This window comes from Schistocerca americana, chromosome 3 (genome assembly GCF_021461395.2).
Source record: "Schistocerca americana isolate TAMUIC-IGC-003095 chromosome 3, iqSchAmer2.1, whole genome shotgun sequence".
NCBI classification, from domain to species: domain Eukaryota; kingdom Metazoa; phylum Arthropoda; class Insecta; order Orthoptera; family Acrididae; genus Schistocerca; species Schistocerca americana.
The window spans coordinates 736,655,582-736,677,000 of record NC_060121.1 but is presented as its reverse complement, the minus strand read 5'-3'; the positions used below and the strand labels follow the sequence as shown (position 1 = coordinate 736,677,000).

The following is a 21,419-nucleotide window of genomic DNA, read 5'->3' as shown; positions in this document are numbered from 1 at the left end:
GCATTGATAAAGTAGCTGATTAATATATACAATACCAGGATAATACTGAGAGATGAGAAGTAACCCCAAAGTTGTTTTTTGGAGGGGTTAGCAATACCAGGATTGGATACAATGGCCTGAGAAATCTGCTTTGGGCCAGGCTAATGAGGTAATTATGTCGAGTGGATGCTGAGGCGAGGATGGTAGTGTATTACATTACAGAGTCTACATCTGAACAATATGCTGACTTCAAATGGCCAGGCTGTATGGGAGGGATTGTTTGACATAGAAATGATGGTAACTGTCAGAATGTAAGAACTGTTGTTTGCTAGTAGGTTTAATGTGAAGAGAACTGTGTAGCTGAGCCTCAGTGAGGATGAGGTCAACATAAAGAAAAGCGGCATGGGATTTGGAAGAAGACCATATGAAATTTAATTGGAAGAATGTATTCATAAATTCCAAAAATGTTAACAGTCCAGCCTCACAATGAGTCCATTTGGGAAGGATGTCATCAATGTATCTAAACCAAACCAGGGGCTGAAGGCTTATGGATCCCAGGAAGGTACCCTCCAAGTGAGTCACTGGCACTACAAGCATGCACATTTCTTTAACCTTTGTGTGTGTTTTCTCCTGCTGCTGCTTGGCGACTAAATTTTTTTATCCATCCAATTATATTATATAATTATTATCAGACATTTATCTCCACTATAATATACAGGCCTCTTTCAAACTTCTCCACACATTACTATCATCAGAATTTTGGATCTACATTTGTGCTGCTTGTTTCCTTATGTTATCAGTCTTCCATTAGATTGGTCTGTAGGTTTTTTCACATCATGAGATGTGTGACCCAGAATTTCCTTAGTTCCATTCTCACCATTTGCACATTTACTTGTGAATAGAAAATACATTTTCCCAAATGAAATTTAAGCAATTTTTACTCGCCTGCTTACTTCTTGAAGAACCCATCTGCTTGTTAATTTCAGTTGAACTAACTGTACAAATTTGTTGTTTCTATAACTTTGTCAATAATCTTCACTATTATCTTTATAAGATACAGGTTATACATTATCCTCTTCTTGTTTTAGTTAATCTTTGGTCTAATGGTATACCTGCTGTGTTTATTTCCTTCATCTTTTTCTGCAGTTATTATGTGCAAACTGAAGACTGTCCAGATAAGATCCATTTATGTAAATTCCTTCTTGATCTCAGTTACATGATTTGAAAACCTCTTCCAAGGGTGGCACAAACAGTGTTGGGCTAGTGGACTCTCTTCACCAAATACTTTTCTCAATTTTGATCATTATATTTGCTTGATGTAATTGAGTGGAAGTTCTAACCTTGTTGTGCATGTTATTCAACAAACTGATGTCAGTGGTTTGCATTCTTTTGTTCTGCAGTGCTGCCAGCTTAATTTCTTACAGTCTGTAAGCCCCATATAAAGAGGTAACTGATGTGCATTGTTGACAGCTTGAAGATGGCCAATTGTGGTACACCTAGTTTTGAAATCAGCTTATGTTGCCTGTTTAAAGTCTGAAGTTGTTGTATAAATAATTAATAAGGATTTTTTTTTTTTTTTTAATTCTGTACCCCACTGACAAAAGACTTATGGGCCTATAGTTATGAATATCTTCAATTCATGTAAAATATTGGATGGCTGTAATTAAAGTGTAGCTTCTGATGGATGTCCAGAGCAAGCTGTAATTGTTATATGGCAGCAAAATTTGTTAGATATGCTAGTGTGTTAATGTGGAACTGATTTGTGCTGAAAAAATAGTGCAAGTTTTGGCCAACAGGTGTACATCGGGTGCTGTGAATGTAAGAAAGATGCATAGAAATTTTTCCATTGTAATGGATGAAGAACAGGATGTGGGCAGAAAATGTCAAACAAGTGACAAAGGCAGAATGCTGATTTTATTATTAACCATCTTCCATGAAAACAGTGGTTTACACACACACACACACACACACACACACACAGAATCACTTGGTCTCAATAATGTGCAGACATCACAGTACACCTGACAGTCCCTATGGGTGTATTCTCTTCATAGAAGAATGGACCGAATAAAGGTGCTAATGAATCCACACTACACAATCACACACAGTGAGTACAGGGGCTCCTCATGCACAACACACAGTTTAGCAATATCGTAAATTCATCAGTTCTGTGTATTCACTACAGCCTGCAGTGTAAAATGTGTCTTGTCACTGCATAAAATATTGCCTGATCACATGCCATCAACTTTTCAACCCACGCCAGAAACCGAAGAGCAAATTGAGAACACTGCTGTAGATTGTGAGGTTTCAGGTGCTGCACCATCTTTATCTTGTATGGTTACCAGTGTAATAAACCTGCAAAACTTTTTTAGTGTTGACCATGGGATAGAAAATTCTTGTGATACTGCATGAGCACTAGCGCTATCTGGGGCACTTGCTGCAAGATCAGTTACAGCAACAGCAACCTTGTCAATAATTTTCACCAGCATAGGATGCCTTACATTTCCAGGTACCACACCAAGGTCACACAGGTTTTTGAATTTCATTATCATCTTTGTTAAACCATTTAATGACATAGGGCATCTCCTCAGACCTTTCAGCCAGTGGTCCTATCTCAGTGTATCACTGTAAGTTGTGCTATTCACATAAAACAGTTTCACTAAAAGCACATGGTCTCTCTTCTCTGTAACCATATGTTCACTCATATAATGGCTTGTCAAATGACACTGTCAGTGTCATATTGCCATACAAACAGTGCACAGCACCATATTTGCACCTGGTGGCCAAAACTGAAATAATTTTTTTCCAGAGTAAATTGGTCATGCATTAATGTATGCATATCTACCAAGTTTCACTGCTATATGATAATCACAGCCCACACTGGACCTCTGTGAGTAGCTGCACTTTCATTATAAACACTTGATACAACAATTATGGTATTGATCAAATTATATGATGACATCCTTATAAAGAGACACATATGGATGTTTGTGCAAGTTTTGCTTTCAACACCTTTCCCTTTTCTTTTATAAGATCTGCAGTTATTCCATTATTTCCAGGGGTTTTTCTTCTTTTGTTGTTTCCATTTCATGCACAATGTTTCAGCCACTAACCCAGCCACTTACTCCAGGTGCTGTGGGTTTTACAGCATATGAGGAAGATGACTGGGTCAGTTGTTGAAATAGCATGCATCGAATGGAAACAACAACTTGGCAGAGCATCCATGTGTACACCATTAATCAGTTACACTGAGGAAACCTGAGAGATATTATATGAGTATTTGTTTCCTTTGGTGTATTATGTAGAGTTTTGAAAACATCATTGAACCCCATTAATATGATCTCCTGGTTCATCATCAAAGAGTCATCTGATACCTTGACTGATGTGATATGATGTCTACCCAATATAACTATCTGTTTTGTTTTCTTCGTAGTTTGGATACAGTTAACTGTTCTCCTTGTAATCTTCTCTTTATAGTGTCTGACATCTTCTCATGAATGTTTCTGAATATTTCAGTGTAGTTCAGTTAATTCTCTCTGTCTTTTGTTATCATTTACTCTTTATTCTTTTCTCTTCTCCATCAACTATCAGACTGTCTGCTGTAAAATACTCCCATAACTACACAGGGGAAATAAAATGAAACAAAACTTTTATCATTCCAAGAGACCAACATTGTTACTTTTTCTTCATAAAGTGAACTACTTGTATTTTGTATTTGTTAAACAATTGAGAGTTCCTATTTTAGCGAGAGAGAGAGAGAGAGAGAGAGAGAGAGAGAGAGAGAGAGAGAGAGAGACAGACAGACAGATAGAGAGAGAAAGAGAGAGAGATGTGACACAAAAGCCTATTCTAATGATTTGTGCCTATCTGTGAGTTGTGTTGTCACTCAGCTGTTAATATGGCTTCAAGATAATGAACTGTAAATAAATAATTTGAGTACTTCCCATAGAGATTTTGACTTTATTATTGCCTAGGCCATCAATACAAATCAATGATTGGCTTGAACCACACCCTCTGCTTGGTACACCCAGTTAGTTGGTTAGTTTCATGTTCCATAGACTAATCATAGTTATGTTAAATGAATCATTTTACATTCACATTACAAATTAATTTGTAAATATGGTTATATGCAGAACATTTATAATTTTTTCCCATCTATAACATGCATTTTGTTCTAATTACATTGTCACCTATCATATAAATCTATCATGCCATTTTCACACATATTATTATTAAAGTTATTACTAACTGTCCCTGGCCACACATTGCTATGGCTCAGTCTGGTTAAATGGAAAAGAAAGAAAAGGCAAAGCACACATTTCCAATATGCATGCGAACTGCATATACATCCTAATCTCTTGGGGTCCTCCTCCTGGCCCCTCTTCTCACCATCACCTTCTCCCCCTTCTCTCTGTTGATCTTCTCCTTCCTCTCTCAGTCCCTTCCAGCCCACTCCCTCTCCCTGTCTCTGTGTCCATCACCTGCTCTACTTCTCTCTGTCCATCTTCTACTCCCCATCTCCATCTCCATCTCCACATTCTCACTCTCTCTCCCTGTCTCTCCGTCCATTACCTACTTCCCCCTGTTTCTGTCCATCTTCACCTCCCCCATTACTCCATCTCTTCCTACACCCCTCTGTCTCCCTCTCTCTCTATCCAGCTCATTTTTTCCATTTTATTTGTCCCATTTCCTCCAATCGCTCTGTCCATCTCCTATTGTACTTGTATCACCCCCTCCCCCCCCCCCCCCCCTTCATGACCTAGAGGCTTTTTTATAGTTACTGAAAATTCAGATCGCTGTTGCACTTGCCATATGTGACTATTCACAAGCACCTTTATTCATTCTATTCTTCTTTTAAGAGAATAGATCCAGAGAGGCTGTCTGGTGTACCACATCTGCATGTTATCGAGACCATGTGATTCTGACTTTCGAAGAGCATGACTCCATGTGTGTGTGTGTGTGTGTGTGTGTGTGTGTGTGTGTAGTGTGTGTGTGTGTGTGTGTGTGTGTGCCTGCGTAAACCACTGTTTTCATTCAAAATGGTTAATAACAATCATAAGCTGATGAGCCATAAATATGTGTATGTATGCGTGTGTCCAAACATTTATTACACTAACATGTAAAAATTTGAAGCAAATTGGTCAAGTACTTTCTGAGATTTTTGGTAATGTTTCCCCTTTACATATGACAGATTTATTTATTTATTAAGAAAATAGATAAACAACAACATGCAAGTATTTGAATACAAATTTGTGTGTAAAATTCAAAGCAGTTATATTTATATATAAACAAAGATGATGTGACTTACCGAATGAAAGCGCTGGCAAGTCGATAGACACACAAACAAACACAAATATACACACAAAATTCAAGCTTTCACAACAAACTGTTGCCTCATCAGGAAAGAGGGAAGGAGAGGGAAAGACGAAAGGATGTGGGTTTTAAGGGAGAGGGTAAGGAGTCATTCCAATCCCGGGAGTGGAAAGACTTACCTTGGGGGAAAAAAGGACGGGTATACACTCGCGCACACACACACATATCCATCCACACATATACAGACACAAGCAGACATATTTAAAGACCATATATATATATATATATAATAGAGGGAAACATTCCACATGGGAAAAATATATCTAAAAACAAAGATGATGGGACTTACCGAACAAAAGCGCTGGCAGGTCGATAGACACACAAACAAACACAAACATACACACAAAATTCAAGCTTTCCCAACAAACTGTTGCCTCATCAGGAAAGAGGGAAGGAGAGGGAAAGACGAAAGGATGTGGGTTTTAAGGGAGAGGGTAAGGAGTCATTCCAATCCCGGGAGCGGAAAGACTTACCTTAGGGGGAAAAAAGGACGGGTATACACTCGCACACACACACATATCCATCCACACATATACAGACACCTACTGTGTGTGTGTGTGTGTGTGTGTGTGTGTGTGTGTGTGTGTATAATAGGTATACAAAAACATGCATGTATTCAAATGCAAAGGTACGTCAAAATTTTGAAGAAACCAGTGAAGAACTTTACAGATTTTAACATTTTGACAAACGATTATTTACATTTTTATATAGAGTTCCCCCAATAATTATTACATATAGATTTATATATTACATACGTCACTCCAGCTGGTACATAAAAACATGCACTTATTCGAATGCAATGTTGTTTCAAAATTTCAAATTAATCGGGGACGAATTTTCAGGGATTTACGATTTTGAACAAATGAACTTTTACACTTTTATTTATAAATGTTCATTTGTTCAAAAACTTAGTCCCCTGAAATTTTGAGACAATGTTGCATTTATTTATTTATTATTCGAATATCCTTCTCATCGTGTCCTGTAGATCTTCTCTTACTTGGGGTTCTGGGCAGTTTTTCCGAACTTCACTCCTTTTTCTAAACCTCGCCAGTTCTTTTTCTTCACTCTTCTTCCTTCAGCCCTTCTGTCAGAAGAAGAACCACTGCCTCCATAAACTTGCAGACTTTAATACCTTTCTATGAGTGTTCTCCTGCCACTGCTGGGTGAGTAGATTTTTTATCTGTTCAATTACCTTATATTTTCAAAAGTGATTATTTTTAAAGATGTTAGCAAAGATCTTATATACATTTATTCAAAATCTGAAATCTCTGAAAGTTCTTCACCAACCCCTTTGAAATTTTCACACAATATTGCATTCAAATATGTGCATTTTTTATATACCTATGATAGTGTCATGCGATATAGTTTACAGTTTTATTTATTATATATCTAATATATGTTTATTTATACCCAATGGCGCTCCTGTTGTTTTATAATAACATGCAGAATTTCAAAGCAGTCAGTAAAAAAAAAATTCAGAGATACATGATTTTGAACAAATGAACATTTATACTTTTGAAACTTCCTGGCAGATTAAAACTGTGTGCCCGACCGAGACTCGAACTCGGGACCTTTGCCTTTCGCGGGCAAGTGCTCTACCACCTGAGCTACCGAAGCACGACTCACGCCCGGTACTCACAGCTTTACTTCTGCCAGTACCTCGTCTCCTACCTTCCAAACTTTACAGAAGCTCTCCTGCGAACCTTGCAGAACTAGCACTCCTGAAAGAAAGGATATTGTGGAGACATGGCTTAGCCACAGCCTGGGGGATGTTTCCAGAATGAGATTTTCACTCTGCAGCGGAGTGTGCGCTGATATGAAACTTCCTGGCAGATTAAAACTGTGTGCCCAACCGAGACTCGAACTCGGGACCTTTGCCTTTCGCGGGCAAGTGCTCTACCACCTGAGCTACCGAAGCACGACTCACGCCCGGTACTCACAGCTTTACTTCTGCCAGTACCTCGTCTCCTACCTTCCAAACTTTACAGAAGCTCTCCTGCGAACCTTGCAGAACTAGCACTCCTGAAAGAAAGGATATTGCGGAGACATGGCTTAGCCGCAGCCTGGGGGGTTCGCAGGAGAGCTTCTGTAAAGTTTGGAAGGTAGGAGACGAGGTACTGGCAGAAGTAAAGCTGTGAGTACCGGGCGTGAGTCGTGCTTCGGTAGCTCAGGTGGTAGAGCACTTGCCCGCGAAAGGCAAAGGTCCCGACTTCGAGTCTCGGTCGGGCACACAGTTTTAATCTGCCAGGAAGTTTCATATCAGCGCACACTCCGCTGCAGAGTGAAAATCTCATTCTGGAAACATCCCCCAGGCTGTGGCTAAGCCATGTCTCCGCAATATCCTTTCTTTCAGGAGTGCTAGTTCTGCAAGGTTCGCAGGAGAGCTTCTGTAAAGTTTGGAAGGTAGGAGACGAGGTACTGGCAGAAGTAAAGCTGTGAGTACCGGGCGTGAGTCGTGCTTCGGTAGCTCAGGTGGTAGAGCACTTGCCCGCGAAAGGCAAAGGTCCCGAGTTCGAGTCTCGGTCGGGCACACAGTTTTAATCTGCCAGGAAGTTTCATATCAGCGCACACTCCGCTGCAGAGTGAAAATCTCATTCTGGATTTATACTTTTATTTTTAGACATTATTATTAACCAGAGTCATACTTGCTTCTATTCAATAAGATTACAGTACACCCAAATACGTTAATGAAGGATTACAGCTGATGATTCACCTTTTAAACCTAATAACTTGATCTTATAACAATAATGGAAATTCCTGGTTGGAGCAATAGATAAAATAAGGAAAAGGCAATGTGTGTATTATTGACAGAAAAAGACCTAGTGGTGAAAAGTTCGTGTGAATGCTGTTTTCTGTGTTACTGTGCTCTATGCACTGATCTGCTACAGCTGAATAGTTTCCTTTCCTTTATTTTAAACTGATCTTATAAAGCACTTCTTCATTTAATCTCATTTCCTGGCGTATGATTACCTTGCAGCTGATATTATGAGTATCGTCCATATCAAATGTGTTATCAACCAATTGCGTACTACTGCTGTTGCAGTACACTGCAACTCAAATGGGAAATTTTGAATAACCCAAGGAATCTAATAATTGCAAGAGCTATTGTTTCCTTGTGTTTTAGGATCAACTTCTTAGTAACTGTGCTCTGCTGAATACTACCACAAAACTTACCTCTGACAACATTTGCTTAATTTGAGTGTCTGGTATGTCAGGCTGTCCTAAAGTAGCAAATGTTAGCCTTAGGTCTGTAGTACTAATCACACCATCTTTATCCAGGTCAAACAGTTGAAATGCCTGAAAATATAGACACATAATAGAGTGAAACATTGCTTGTATAGTTGTGTCATCATATTTTGAGCTATTGAAAGAGACATGTGCAGGTTTTCATAAACTGTTAGAAAAAAAAAGATGCAATAAGACTTTATACTAGTTAGTAAAACACTTTTTATTGTTGCATAAAACATTTAGTCTGGATAACCTTTATTTAATACTCTCTCCAAGATATAATGTCTTTTCCAATATGACAATTGTTGAATGACAAAGAGAACTGTGAGCTCAAGCATTTGTCAGTTAGGTGGAACGAGTTTGTTACCAATTGTGTAGAAGTGTGGCTAATAATTCCAGTCTATTATACTGTTACTGAATGTGTAATCCGTTATAATATAATAGTTTGTAAAAAATTAGACAGTGCCAGTAAATCTTTATTGAATATTCAGTCAGTCTCTGTTAAAACATTATGAAGCTAGCTTTAGTTTTGTACACTTTACTCAGTTGTAGCTATTTTGGGAAAGTTTGTGTGAATGATCTACCTGAAATATTGATACTGAACACTGATGTCTCCTGACATTATGCAGAATCCAGGATCTGAAAATGACATTGTTAATATTAACCATGAAAATGAGAAGGAAAGACTCCTCATCATCTCGTCCTGTAAGTCTCCCCTGACCCAGGATTCTGGATGACTTTTCTAAACTCTACCCCTTTTCTTAAACCTGTCCAGTCCTTTTCCTTAGCTCCTCTTCCTCCCCTTCAACCCTTCTGCTGGAAGAAGGAACCACTACCTCCGAAAGCTTGTGTAAGTAACAGCAACAAAACATTATTTTAATGTGTGTGTTCCCTTGCCACCACTTGATGAGTAGAACTTATTAAATTATATTGCCAAAAATTGATTTTTTTTTGTTAACCATGAGAATGTTTTATAAACATAAATAAAAATTCTTAAAAAGTGTTTGTGCTACTTTCCTCAGCAAAATTAAGTAAAAGTGCAATTTAGTTAGTTATTACTAAACATGTGCACCTGCAGAAGAGAGTTCTCGCACAGTTGCAGCAGAGAAGTTGAGAATGTGTGGGAAGTAGTCAATAAGTGAAACTGAAAAGCAAGCAGAAAAGGTATACTACAGCAAATATCTGTCAGAAGCGTTGTGAGATACCATTTAATGTTCAAACCATTTTGATTATGACTGGTACAGGCTCTTTACACAAGTAGAAGGTAATATGTATAGATTTTTCTGAAAATTTGCTCCAGAAGCTGTAAGGGGGTGACACTTTTCTGTCATATACAGTTTTTAGCAGTAAGTTAACATTCCACTTACGTACCAAAGTAATTAGACACAACAAGAAAATGGTTCCACCATCCCAGTGATGTTCTCAGGAGCAGAAGAGCAACCTTCAACATCAAATAACTGTCAATACAAATGCGATGATACTGCAAATACTACTCTACCAGATGCACAAACACAGACAAAAATAACAAAAGCAACTGCACAACCCAAAAGGGGGGGGGGGGACTACAACAAAAACAGTTAAGCAACCATTAGCTTCTCCAGCAGAGAAAGAGACTCCCACAGCAACAAAAACTGTCAAGCGACAATCAGTTTTTACACCAGCAATAAAAAAAAGAGACACCAACAGCAACCAAATCAGTCAACCCGCCATCAGTCTCACCAGCAGTGATAAACAAGATGACACCTACAGCAGAGAAAACAGTGGTCAACAGAAGAACTATTGTTCCTCCTCCCATATTCAATGATTTTTTGTGGACAGGACTGAAGAGGAAAAAGCTACCACCCAGTCAGCTGCAGCAATTAGGGTAGAACCAAAAATTTCTCAACAGTGTTCAGTACTTTCTGACTCTTACAATCAGCAAATTTACTTCCACAATGTACAAGGACTCAGAAACAAAGTGAGTGAAATAGAAATTTTAATAAATAGTAACAGTGAATTATCAAATACCCAAATACTATGTATTACTGAGCACTTAATGAGCTGTTCTGAAATTGAAGGTGTTATGATACCACAGTTCAAACTGATAAATCATTTCTCAAGGAAAAAATTCAAGGGTGGAGGGAGCTGCATATTTGTAAAAAACAATACTATTGCTCTACCACTGGACATATGCAACTCCCACAGCATTGAAAAAGACATAGAATTATCGGGTATAGAAGTCACTGAACATCGTATTTACTGAATATCAGTATACAGATCACCCTCAGGCAACCTAAGCTGTTTCTATAAGAACTTGGCCTTAGTATTAGAAAAACTAACTGAACGGAAATCCTACATAACTGTAAACTGTGGCGATTTTAACAGAGATTTCCTAGTAGAAGATAGTGACATGTAAGCTTCAAAAACTTTGAATCTCTACAATCTGGAACTAAAGGTTAAATCCCCAACCAGAATAACCAACCGCAGTGAATCTTGTCTTGACCAATAGCTACAGACACAGAAGGCACAGCATGCTCTGTAAAGCTAGGATTCTCTGACCACAATGCCCTAATTATACGGATACCAGTAAGCAAGCCTCCTCAAAAAAGCTTACAACACAAACTAGAAATTTCTGCAAATCAATATCCACACCTTTCTGTCTCACATGCAAACAGAAAACGGCAGGATATATATCAGTCTCAAAATGTAGATGACAAATTTGAGACTTTTCTAAATACCTTTAGTTATTATTTCAACTACCACTTCCCCTTAAAAACAAAAAATGTTTCCAATAACAGTAAATTTCTCCAAGTGGATGACCCCAGGTATTATCACCTCAGTAAAAAGAAAAAGAGAACTCTTCAACCTCAGCAAGACCGAATTTGGCAATACTGAAAAATTTAAGAATTACTTTACCAAATATAAAAAAATCTTTATAAATGTAGTTAATGCAGCCAAAAAGCTGCAAAATGATAACCTTCTCAAATTATCAGCTAACAAAAGTAAATACATGTGGAAAATCATTAATAGACATATTGGCAGAAATCAACAGCTGACAAGTAATATGAACCAAAAAATAAATGGGAAATAAATCACAAACAAAAAAGAAATAGCAGATGAATTTCACCCATATTTTATTAAAAATGTTGAAAGTCTCACAGACCACCTTAAAAATAATCATCTCCCAAACTTAGTACAAAACAACTGCACCGACACGCTGTTCTTATTACCAACAACAGAGGCAGAAACAGAAAAAATTATTCATACAAAAATTAAGAAAAAATCCTATGCAGGACAAGATCAGATACCCTGCTTTCTTCTCCATAACTGCAGCAACCTCATAAGTCAACCACTGTCCCACATAGGAAACTCTTCATTCCTCAACGGCATATTTCCTAATAAACTCAAGACTGCAAAAATCATACCCATTCATAAAAAAGGAAGTAAAGATGATATCAGCAATTACAGGCCAATAGCAGTACTCTCAGTATTCAGCAAAAATTTGAATATACTATGGCAGACAGACTAAATTAATTTCTGAAAATAAGAAATGCCATATCACCTGCTCAGTTTGGTTTCCAAGGAGGATAAACCACAACTGATGCAATACAGCAACTCCTAGATTACACCTGAACACTAGTAGACAAGAAGCTTGTAGCCATAGGCATTTTTCTTGACCTAGCAAAGGCATTTGATATGGTCAGTCACAAGATACTGTTCCAAAAAATTTGTTCGCATGGAATAAGGGGCACTGGCCATGACTGGTTTAAAAGCTACCTCAAAGACAGAAACCAATATGTCCAAATGAATGTAACCGATTGACCAGAAATTGCTAATACTGTACTACCCAAATCACAGAACATGGAGTTCCCCAAGGCTCAGTGTTGGGACCCTTATTATTCTTACTTTATGTAAATGACCTCCTCTTAAATTTACACAATAACAGAACGTTCCTCTTTGCTGATGATACCACAATTACGATATCTGACTCAAATGAATATCTTCAAGATGCAATAAACAGGAGCACAGCACACCTAAACTCACAGACTACTCCTAAATATAAAAAAGACAGCTGGTATTACTTTCCACACAGTCTAAAATAAAAACCCACCAGTACCAAATATATCACTGAGTGATGATAAAATCAACTATGTAAAGGAAACCAAATTTTTGGGGGTTACCATTACTGACACTTACATGGAAAAGTCATATTGATAAACCTGCACCAAATTGAGTAAAGTATGTTCCATGATTAGACAAATAAGGAATATTGTTAATACCAACACCTTCACATCAATGTACTATGCTCTTTTCTACTCTATATTAAGCTATGGAATTATCTTTTGGGGCCGCAGTACAGAAGCAGTGAGGCTGTTTAAACTACAAAAAAAAGTAGTTAGAATAATATTATTCAGACAGCAGAAAGAATCTTGTAAACCACTGTTCCAGAATCTGAACATATTATCCCTCCCATGTCAGTACATACTGGACCTACTATGTTTCACCACGAAAAATATTAGCAACTTAGATATAAACTCAGACTGGCACCAACATGATACAAGGTCAAAGAACTCTCTACGAGTAATTCCTCATTCAACAAAATTATACAGTAAAGGTGTCAAATATATGAGAATAAAACTCTACAATCATCTGCCAATACCAGTGAAGAACATTACACAAGTGAAGGATTTTAAAGTAAAACTATGGTCACTCCTAATTAAACACTGCCTCTACAGCATACAGGAATTCCTCGAAAACAACCTGCTTTAAGGAACTGCTATAAGGAACTCCTCAACAAAAACATCAGCTAATGAATCCCAAACTACTGACCTTACATAACATAACTGAATGTAATGAATATAATACAGGGAAACATTCCACATGGGAAAAATATATTTAAAAAAACAAAAATTCTGTAACTTACCAAAAGAGAAAGCACTGGTATGTTGATAGACACAAAAAAACACACAAATACACACACAAATATTCAAGCTTTCGCAACCCAAGGTTGCTTCATCAGGAAAGAGGGAAGGAGAGGGAAAGACGAAAGGACGTGGATTTTAAGGGAGAGGTTAAGGAGTCATTCCAGTCCTGGGAGCGGAAAGACTTACCTTACGGGGTAAAAAAGGACAGGTATACACTCGCACACACACACATATCCATCCGCAAACATACAGACACAGGCAGACATATGTAAATGCAAAGAGGTTGGGGAGAGATGTCAATCAAGGTGGGAGCACAGAGGCAAAGATGTTGTTGAATGACAGATGAGGTACAAGGGGCGGCAACTTGAAATTAGCGGAGGTTGAGGCCTGGTGGGTAATGGAAAGAGAGAATATTTTGAAGGGCAAGTTCCCATCTCCGGAGTTCTGATAGGTTGGTGTCAGTGGTGAGTATACAGATAACCATGACGGTGTAACACTGTGCCAAGATGTGCTGGCCATGCACCAAGGCATGTTTAGCCACTGGGTGATCCTCATTACCAACAAACACTGACTGCCTGTGTCTGTTCATGCGAATGGATAGTTTGTTGCTGGTCATTCCCACATAGAAGGCTTCACAGTGTAGGCATGTCAGCTGGTAAATCACGTGGGTGCTTTCACACGTGGCTCTGCCTTTGATCGTGTACACCTTCTGGGTTACAGGACTGGAGTAGGTGGTGGTGGGAGGGTGCATGGCACAGGTTTTACACTAGGGACGGTTACAAGGGTACGAGCCAGAGGGTAGGGAAGGAAGTTTGGGGATATCATAGGGATGAACCAAGAGGTTACAAAAGTTAGGTGGATGGCAGAAAGACACTCTTGGTGGAGTGGGGAGGGTTTCATGAAGGATGGATCTCATTTCAGGGCAGGATTTGAGGAAGTCGTATCTCTGCTGGAAAGCCACATTCAGAGTCTGATCCAGGCCCGGAAAGTATCCTGTCACAAGTGGAGCACTTTTGGAGATCTTCTGTGGGAGGTTCTGGGTTTGAGGGGATGAGGAAGTGGCTCTGGTTATTTGCTTCTGTACCAGGTCGGGAGGGTAGTTGCGGGATGCGAAAGCTGTTTTCAGGTAATTGGTATAATGGGTCAGGGATTCAGGACTGGAGCAGATTCATTTGCCACAAAGAACTAACCGTTTGATATGGAATGGGTGGCAGCTGTCATAATGGAGGTACTGTAGCTTCTTATGGGTTTGATGTGGACGGATTTGTGAAGCTGGCCATTGGACAGATGGAGGACAATGTCAAGGAAAGCAGCATGGATTTGGAGTAGGACCAGGTGAATCTTATGGAACCAAAGGAGTTGAGGTTGGAGAGGAAATTCTGGAGTTCTTCTTCACTGTGAGTCCAGATCATGAAGATGTCATCAATAAATCTGTACCAAACTTTGGGTTGGCAGTCTTGGGTAACCAAGAAGGCTTCCTCTAAGCGACCCATTAGTAGGTTAGCGTATGAGGAGGCCATCCTGGTACCCATGGCTGTTACCTTTAATTGTTGGTATGTCTGGCCTTCAAAAGTGAAGAAGTTGTGGGTTAGGATGAAGCTGGCTAAGGTAATGAGGAAAGAGGTTTTGGGTAGGGTAGCAGGTGATCGGTGTGAAAGGAAGTGCTCCACTGCAGTGAGGCCCTGGACGTGCGGGATGTTTGTGTATAAGGAAGTGGCATCAATGGTTACAAGGACGGTTTCCGGGGGTAACAGATTGGGTAGGGATTCCAGGAGTTCGAGAAAGTGGTTGGTGTCTTTGATGAAGGATGGGAGACTGCATGTAATGGGTTCAAGGTGTTGATCTATGTAAGCAGAGATATGTTCTGTGGGGACTTGGTAACCAGCTATAATGGGGTGGCCGGGATGTTTGGGTTTGTGAATTTTAGGAAGTAGGTAGAAGTTAGGGGTGCGGGGTGTCAGTGGGGTCAGGAGGTTGATGGAGTCAGGTGAAAGATTTTGTAGGGAGCCTAAGGTTTTGAGGATTCCTTGAAGCTCTGCCTGGACATCAGGAATGGGATTACCTTGGCATACTTTGTATGTAGTGTTGTCTGAAAGCTGACGCAGTCCCTCAGCTACATACTCCCGACGATCAAGTACCACGGTCATATTTGTGTGTTTTTTGTGTCTGTCAACATGCCAGCACTTTCTCGTTTGGTAAGTTACAGCATCTTTGTTTTATATATATATATATATATATATATATATATATATATATATATATATATATATATATATATATATATATATATATATATATATATATATATATATAAAAACTGAATGTAAGTTTTATTGGTATTAATGCTAAATTCTGATACAGAATAAATATAAGACCTAAGTACATTACACACGTGATATAAATATGTAATCATATTATAGATTCATAGACATGTACCTCTTCTTATAAATGCCTAATATGTATCAAATGACCTGTCCTATATCATGATGTGCATTTATGTACAATGTATGATTCAGAGGATCAAAACAAATAAATAAATAAAAAAATAAATAGATGAAAATTAGGGATGCAGTTTTGGGAAAAATACATGGCGAACCTAAATTCATAACTACTGAGTGAAAGAAATTCTTTTTCAGATATACAGTGCCATTTGAAGCTCTGGAAAATCCACTTCCTAATGCATATAGGTTAGTTTATCCAAAGACCAGAAAATGATTTGGTTTGACAAACATTATAGAAACTGAAACCTTACGTTACAATTTGTTAACAGTATATCTCCAGTAGGACTAATCATGCACACTTGATATAATTTTATTGATGCTAAAGGAAAATTTATCACATAACTATGTATCCCCATGAGTATTCTCACTCTTTGTGAGCTATACGCTACCTGACCACAAAGCTCAGATTCATGTAGTATAACTTCCTTATTTTGTTCTTCTGCGCTTCATTTTCTCTTTGTTCTTTCTATGTATCTAGAAAGATATGTTCTGTGTATCTACAAGTGTCTACCTATGTATGGCAATTGTTGTCAGACATTCAGTATTCTCCTTTTTATCCTCAATAGAAAATATATTGGTACATGACCTTAAAGTGTGTACTTATTGTATAAATGGTTAGCTATCTATTATTCAGAAGCCACTGTGCAGTTCCTTTGTTGTTCATTTAACATCAGTGCCTTTAATTTAATCTTGGAACATATGTAATTACAGTCCTCTATGATACAATTTTATGCATTCAGTTCTGTCTATTTTATACTTATATCATCCTTCCTGTATCCTGTGCCTACTTATTACACCAATATATTGTCATTACTATACCTTTAATAACATATGACAATTGTTTGTATGTGAGAATCACCAACAACCACCTTTCCACACAAATAAATGACCGCTGCCAAATTAGGGCCAAGAACACATTTGACCATCTAGTGAAAGAACACACTGCTGAGCACAAAATACTCAATTCCAATGACTGGTTCACAACTTGTGCCATATGGGCTCACTGTACCCCCTCCTCTGTCTCCTCTCTCCATTTTCCATGAATTATATAGATGGGAACTATCCTTACCACACTTCCTTTGCTCCTACAATCCTCCCAACCTTGATCTCCAGTAGCACCCATTCCACACACTCTGCCACCTGCATCCCAATGTCCCCCAGTTTTCTAATTTTTACACTTGATTTCCCTTTTCCTTCACTTTGCTCCCCCTCTGCACCTTCTTTCTCCTCTCACCAACTCCACCTAATACAACCCCTTACCCCTCACAGGCTACAGCACTGGTATTAGTTAAACGTGTGTGTGTGTGTGTGTGTGTGTGTGTGTGTGTGTGTGTTCTGTATCAGTTATCTCTGAAGAAGGACATTGTCCAAAAGGTTAGCAACGTATTCAGTCAGATTGTTTCTATGGCTATTGACCATTCAGCACCTCGACTATATGGTGAGGTGCTATTTTTATGTCTACCAGTATTTCCTAATGGTTCATAATTATTGTTTGCTTGTTTCACTGTTCAGTCATCCCCATTCTGTTGATGTGTTGTTTCCTTTTTACACATCCTGGCTCTACTTTTTTGCTTCTTACAGGAAATGCATGGTCCAGTCATATTAATATGACCACTGTCTGTCTTTAATAGCAATGAACAATAACCACTCACAGATGGCAAGTGGCACCACTAGCAGTGGAAGGTATATAAAGTATTTTGGGGGGCATGGAAAACAATGTAGTCATTGTCGTAAGGTGTAAACAGAACAATTTATCTATGTCCAAAATGGCCTGATCATTGGCTTTCAGGCCAAGGGTGGCATCATTTCTGAAAGGGCCAAAGGTGGCATCATTTCTGAAACAGCTAAGTTTGTAAACTGTTCACATGCCACCGTGGTTAAAGTATACTGTACATGGCAAAATGGCATTAGGTATCACTGGTGCCGAGGCCATGAATGACAAGGTGATGATGGCTGCGGAGATGTAAATGGGTGAATAAACATGCCACTATTGAGCAACTGGCCACAGTGAACCAAGGACTACCAACAGTGTTTCCTCAACCACATTCAGTGGATGTTGCTGTGTATGGGTCTCCACAGCAGACACTTGGTTCGGGCACCCATGCTGACTGCTGCTCTTCAGTGACGAAAGCTGGAATTTGCATGCCAATGCCACAATTGGATGTCCACTGAGTAGCAACAGAGGAATCACATTTTATGCTTCATTGGACAGATGGCAGTTGGCATGTACAGCATGAAAAGTCTGAGAGTAAACACCCTGCAACAATGATCAGAAGGGTCCAGGTTGGAGGGCATTCCCTGGGTGATCTTGTAATTCTGATAGGCACAATGAATTAATACAAATATGCTTCTTTTCTTGGGGACCATGTCCAACCTACATGCAGGTTGTTTTTCCTAGGTATGATGGCATCTACCAGCAGAACAATGCAATGTGTCACACAGCTTGTAGTGAACAAGTGCAGTTCAAAGAGCACCAGATGAGTTTATTGTACTCTCTTGGCCACCAAACTCCTCAGATTTAAACCTGAATCTCTGGGACCACCTCAATAGGCTGTTCACACTGTGCAACCTCAATCTAGCTCAGCTGACTACGGCACTAGAGTCAACATGGCTCCACATCACTGTCAACACCTTCCGGAACTTCACTGCCTCTCTTTTTGCTCATCTCACTGCAGACTGCACTGCAAAAGGTGGTTATTCAGCCTTTTGATGGGAGTTCACATTAGTCTGACTGGACAGTGTATTACAGATTTCTCATATAATATTGTTATGTTTTTACCTCTAAGCATACATCCTTTTACTTGTCTTACAAATTTAATTACAGACAAATGTAGTTTTCTTTTGTCAATCTTAGCTGGAGGGCAGGGTGGAGGGTAAAAATTGTAGAGGGAGACCAAGAGATGAATACACTAAGCAGATTCAGAAGGATGTAGGCTGCAGTAGGCACTGGGAGATGAAGAGGCTTGCACAGGATAGAGTAGCATGGAGAGCTGCATCAAACCAGTCTCAGGACTGAAGACTACAACAACAACAACATCATAGCTCCTGTGCAGGTTTCAGTTCCAAGTATCAATTGCTTTATAAAATTACAGCTCTGTATTCTTCCTTATCTTTCCACCAAGTCTTATGTGCATTGTGCTACATATCATTAAAGACTTGTGTAGTTTATTACTGATGATATTTTCATCTTCTATGTGAATTTCATAGCCTAACAATGGAAAGTGCGTCACCTGTTCTATTGGGTGTTCACACATTATTATTTTAGAACATACTGGAACTTTCCACTTGAAGACCATGAGTTCAGTATTGTTCTCTCTTCTTTTTTATTGAAACTTTTAGAAGACAGTTCTCAGATATTTCATTCAGGTGTGGTATTGCAGAATGAAGATCATTTTCTGTCTGTTGAATTATTTTTGGTTGTCAGAAAAGAGTAAAGGTCTTAATTTATGTGTCATGGTGTAACTCTGATACCTTGCTTAACTTCACATATCCATTGTCATTTGTGTCACCACTACAAAAAGTAAGTGAAACATTAAACTGTTTGTTTCAATCCTGTGTTCATAATGGTCCTGTTTTCTCTTTGTCTGTATTTGTTATAATTTCTATGTGATAGTATAAAGCCTCTATAATGTTGTTAAAGACATGGAAAACATTTATTTTTCCATGGTGTTGGAAAAAGTTTGCTTCTGTTTACTTAACTGAAATCCTTTTCACATATATAAACATGGTGTTGTGGTCTTCAGCCTGAAAACTGGTTTGATGCAGTTCTCCATGACAGTCTATCCACTGAAAACCTCTTCATATCAGCATAACTCTTGCAGCCTACACCTGCATGAACCTGCTTGCTGTAACCAAGCCTTGGTTTCCATGCACAGTTGTTCTCCCTCATCATTTCCTACCATTATTTTAATTCTCGGTAACTCATAATTGAAGAAAACTATTTGTTGTACAGAACTTTAAACAGTAGGGTAAAGTGACAACAGCCTCACAGTACAATTATTCTCTTATAAAGTTTATTGACAAGAATCACTAATAGTTCAAAATCAATAGTAACATTCAGAAATATAATATTAAAATGAGAAACTACTTCCATGATCCCTTCCTTAGCCTTGACTTGGTATGTTAGGGGGTGAGGTATTAAAATATAAAAACCTTTTAACATCTAACCAGTGTGTAAATAATTTGATATATAATAAAAACAACTTCAAAAACAAACATGCTTGTTTCAAAGAGGAAAAGCAATATTGAAAATTGCGATTTTTTTTTTCAGTGTGTTCATGTTTTGCAGTGAGAAAATACATTATACTTGTAAAACTGAATTGTTCCACATCATCATTAGAGTTTGCAGTTATGATCAGTGGAACATTCAAATGTCTAAATTAACTAAACTTCTCCCCAAATTTGATTCAGTAACTCTTCATATGTGAATCCCTCTAATCTTCATCATTATTCTGTAACACTACATTTCAAAAAATGGTTCAAATGGCTCTGAGCACTATGGGACTTAACATCTGAGGTCATCAGTCCCCTAGAACTTAGAACTACTTAAACCTAACTAATATTTCAAAAGCTTCTGTTCTGTCTCATCTGAACTGTTTATCTGTACTCTTATAAATACACTGGACTCTTATTTCAGGACAACACATACAAATTCTGACAGAATAGATTAAATAATAATCAAGAAATAGCCCAAGAATTGTGTTAAGTATAACAGCAATATTAAGCCTTAAAATAAAACAAAGGATATGTGATCTGTTGTGTAGTTGGGTTTGAGAGCCTTGTGTTGTCAGACGATCTATATATTTTCGTAATGGGGCAAAGTGCACAATTCAGCACTACTGCAAGGCTACTATTGTTGATATTTCACACTCTGTTTAGTGGACATTGGTTTGTGACCTTTACTCTAGTGACTAATTCCTGATCTGGCAAATCTGCCAGACAGAGCATTCCCTAAAACAAAGCCACCATGATAAGCACTCTGTAAGATGAACTGCACAGTGGTCAGCCATAGATTGGACATATAGTATCCACGGACGGGTGGACTACTTCGCCAGCATGATCTACCATGCCACTTATGTATCCCTATCCCATTTTTAGGACCCACTCTGTGGAGCAACAGGTGTCATTTTGCAAACAGAGGGAGATGTGTGGTTCTGTAGTGTCACAACCGCATACCATTTGCTGAGAATGTTTTTCGTAAAAAGTCAATTTACACCCTTAAAAAAATGAAGTTTATTCACAGCAAGACACACACACCAGATGCTACTAGGGGACAGTGCAAGCTATAGTAAGTCCATATTATGAAGCAAAGTCCAGTCCAAGCAAATATAACACCATGGGCAGCATGATAACACTTGTGGCATGCACTCCACTGCTCACATCAACACACACAGGGGACAGAGTCATCTTGCCCTGTGCTGACTTATATGCTGGA

The 21,419-nt window shown here is 38.6% G+C and overlaps 1 protein-coding gene across 1 annotated transcript in view; it reads right to left on the bottom strand.

The window, feature by feature from the left end:
- LOC124607096 (myosin regulatory light polypeptide 9-like) overlaps nt 1-21,419 on the bottom strand; it is a 98,571-nt gene that overhangs the window by 31,047 nt on the left and 46,105 nt on the right. Inside the window, exon 3 of the mRNA XM_047139289.1 lies at nt 8,527-8,649. Coding sequence (XP_046995245.1) covers nt 8,527-8,649 — 123 coding nt within the window. The remainder of the gene's footprint in view (nt 1-8,526; nt 8,650-21,419) is intronic.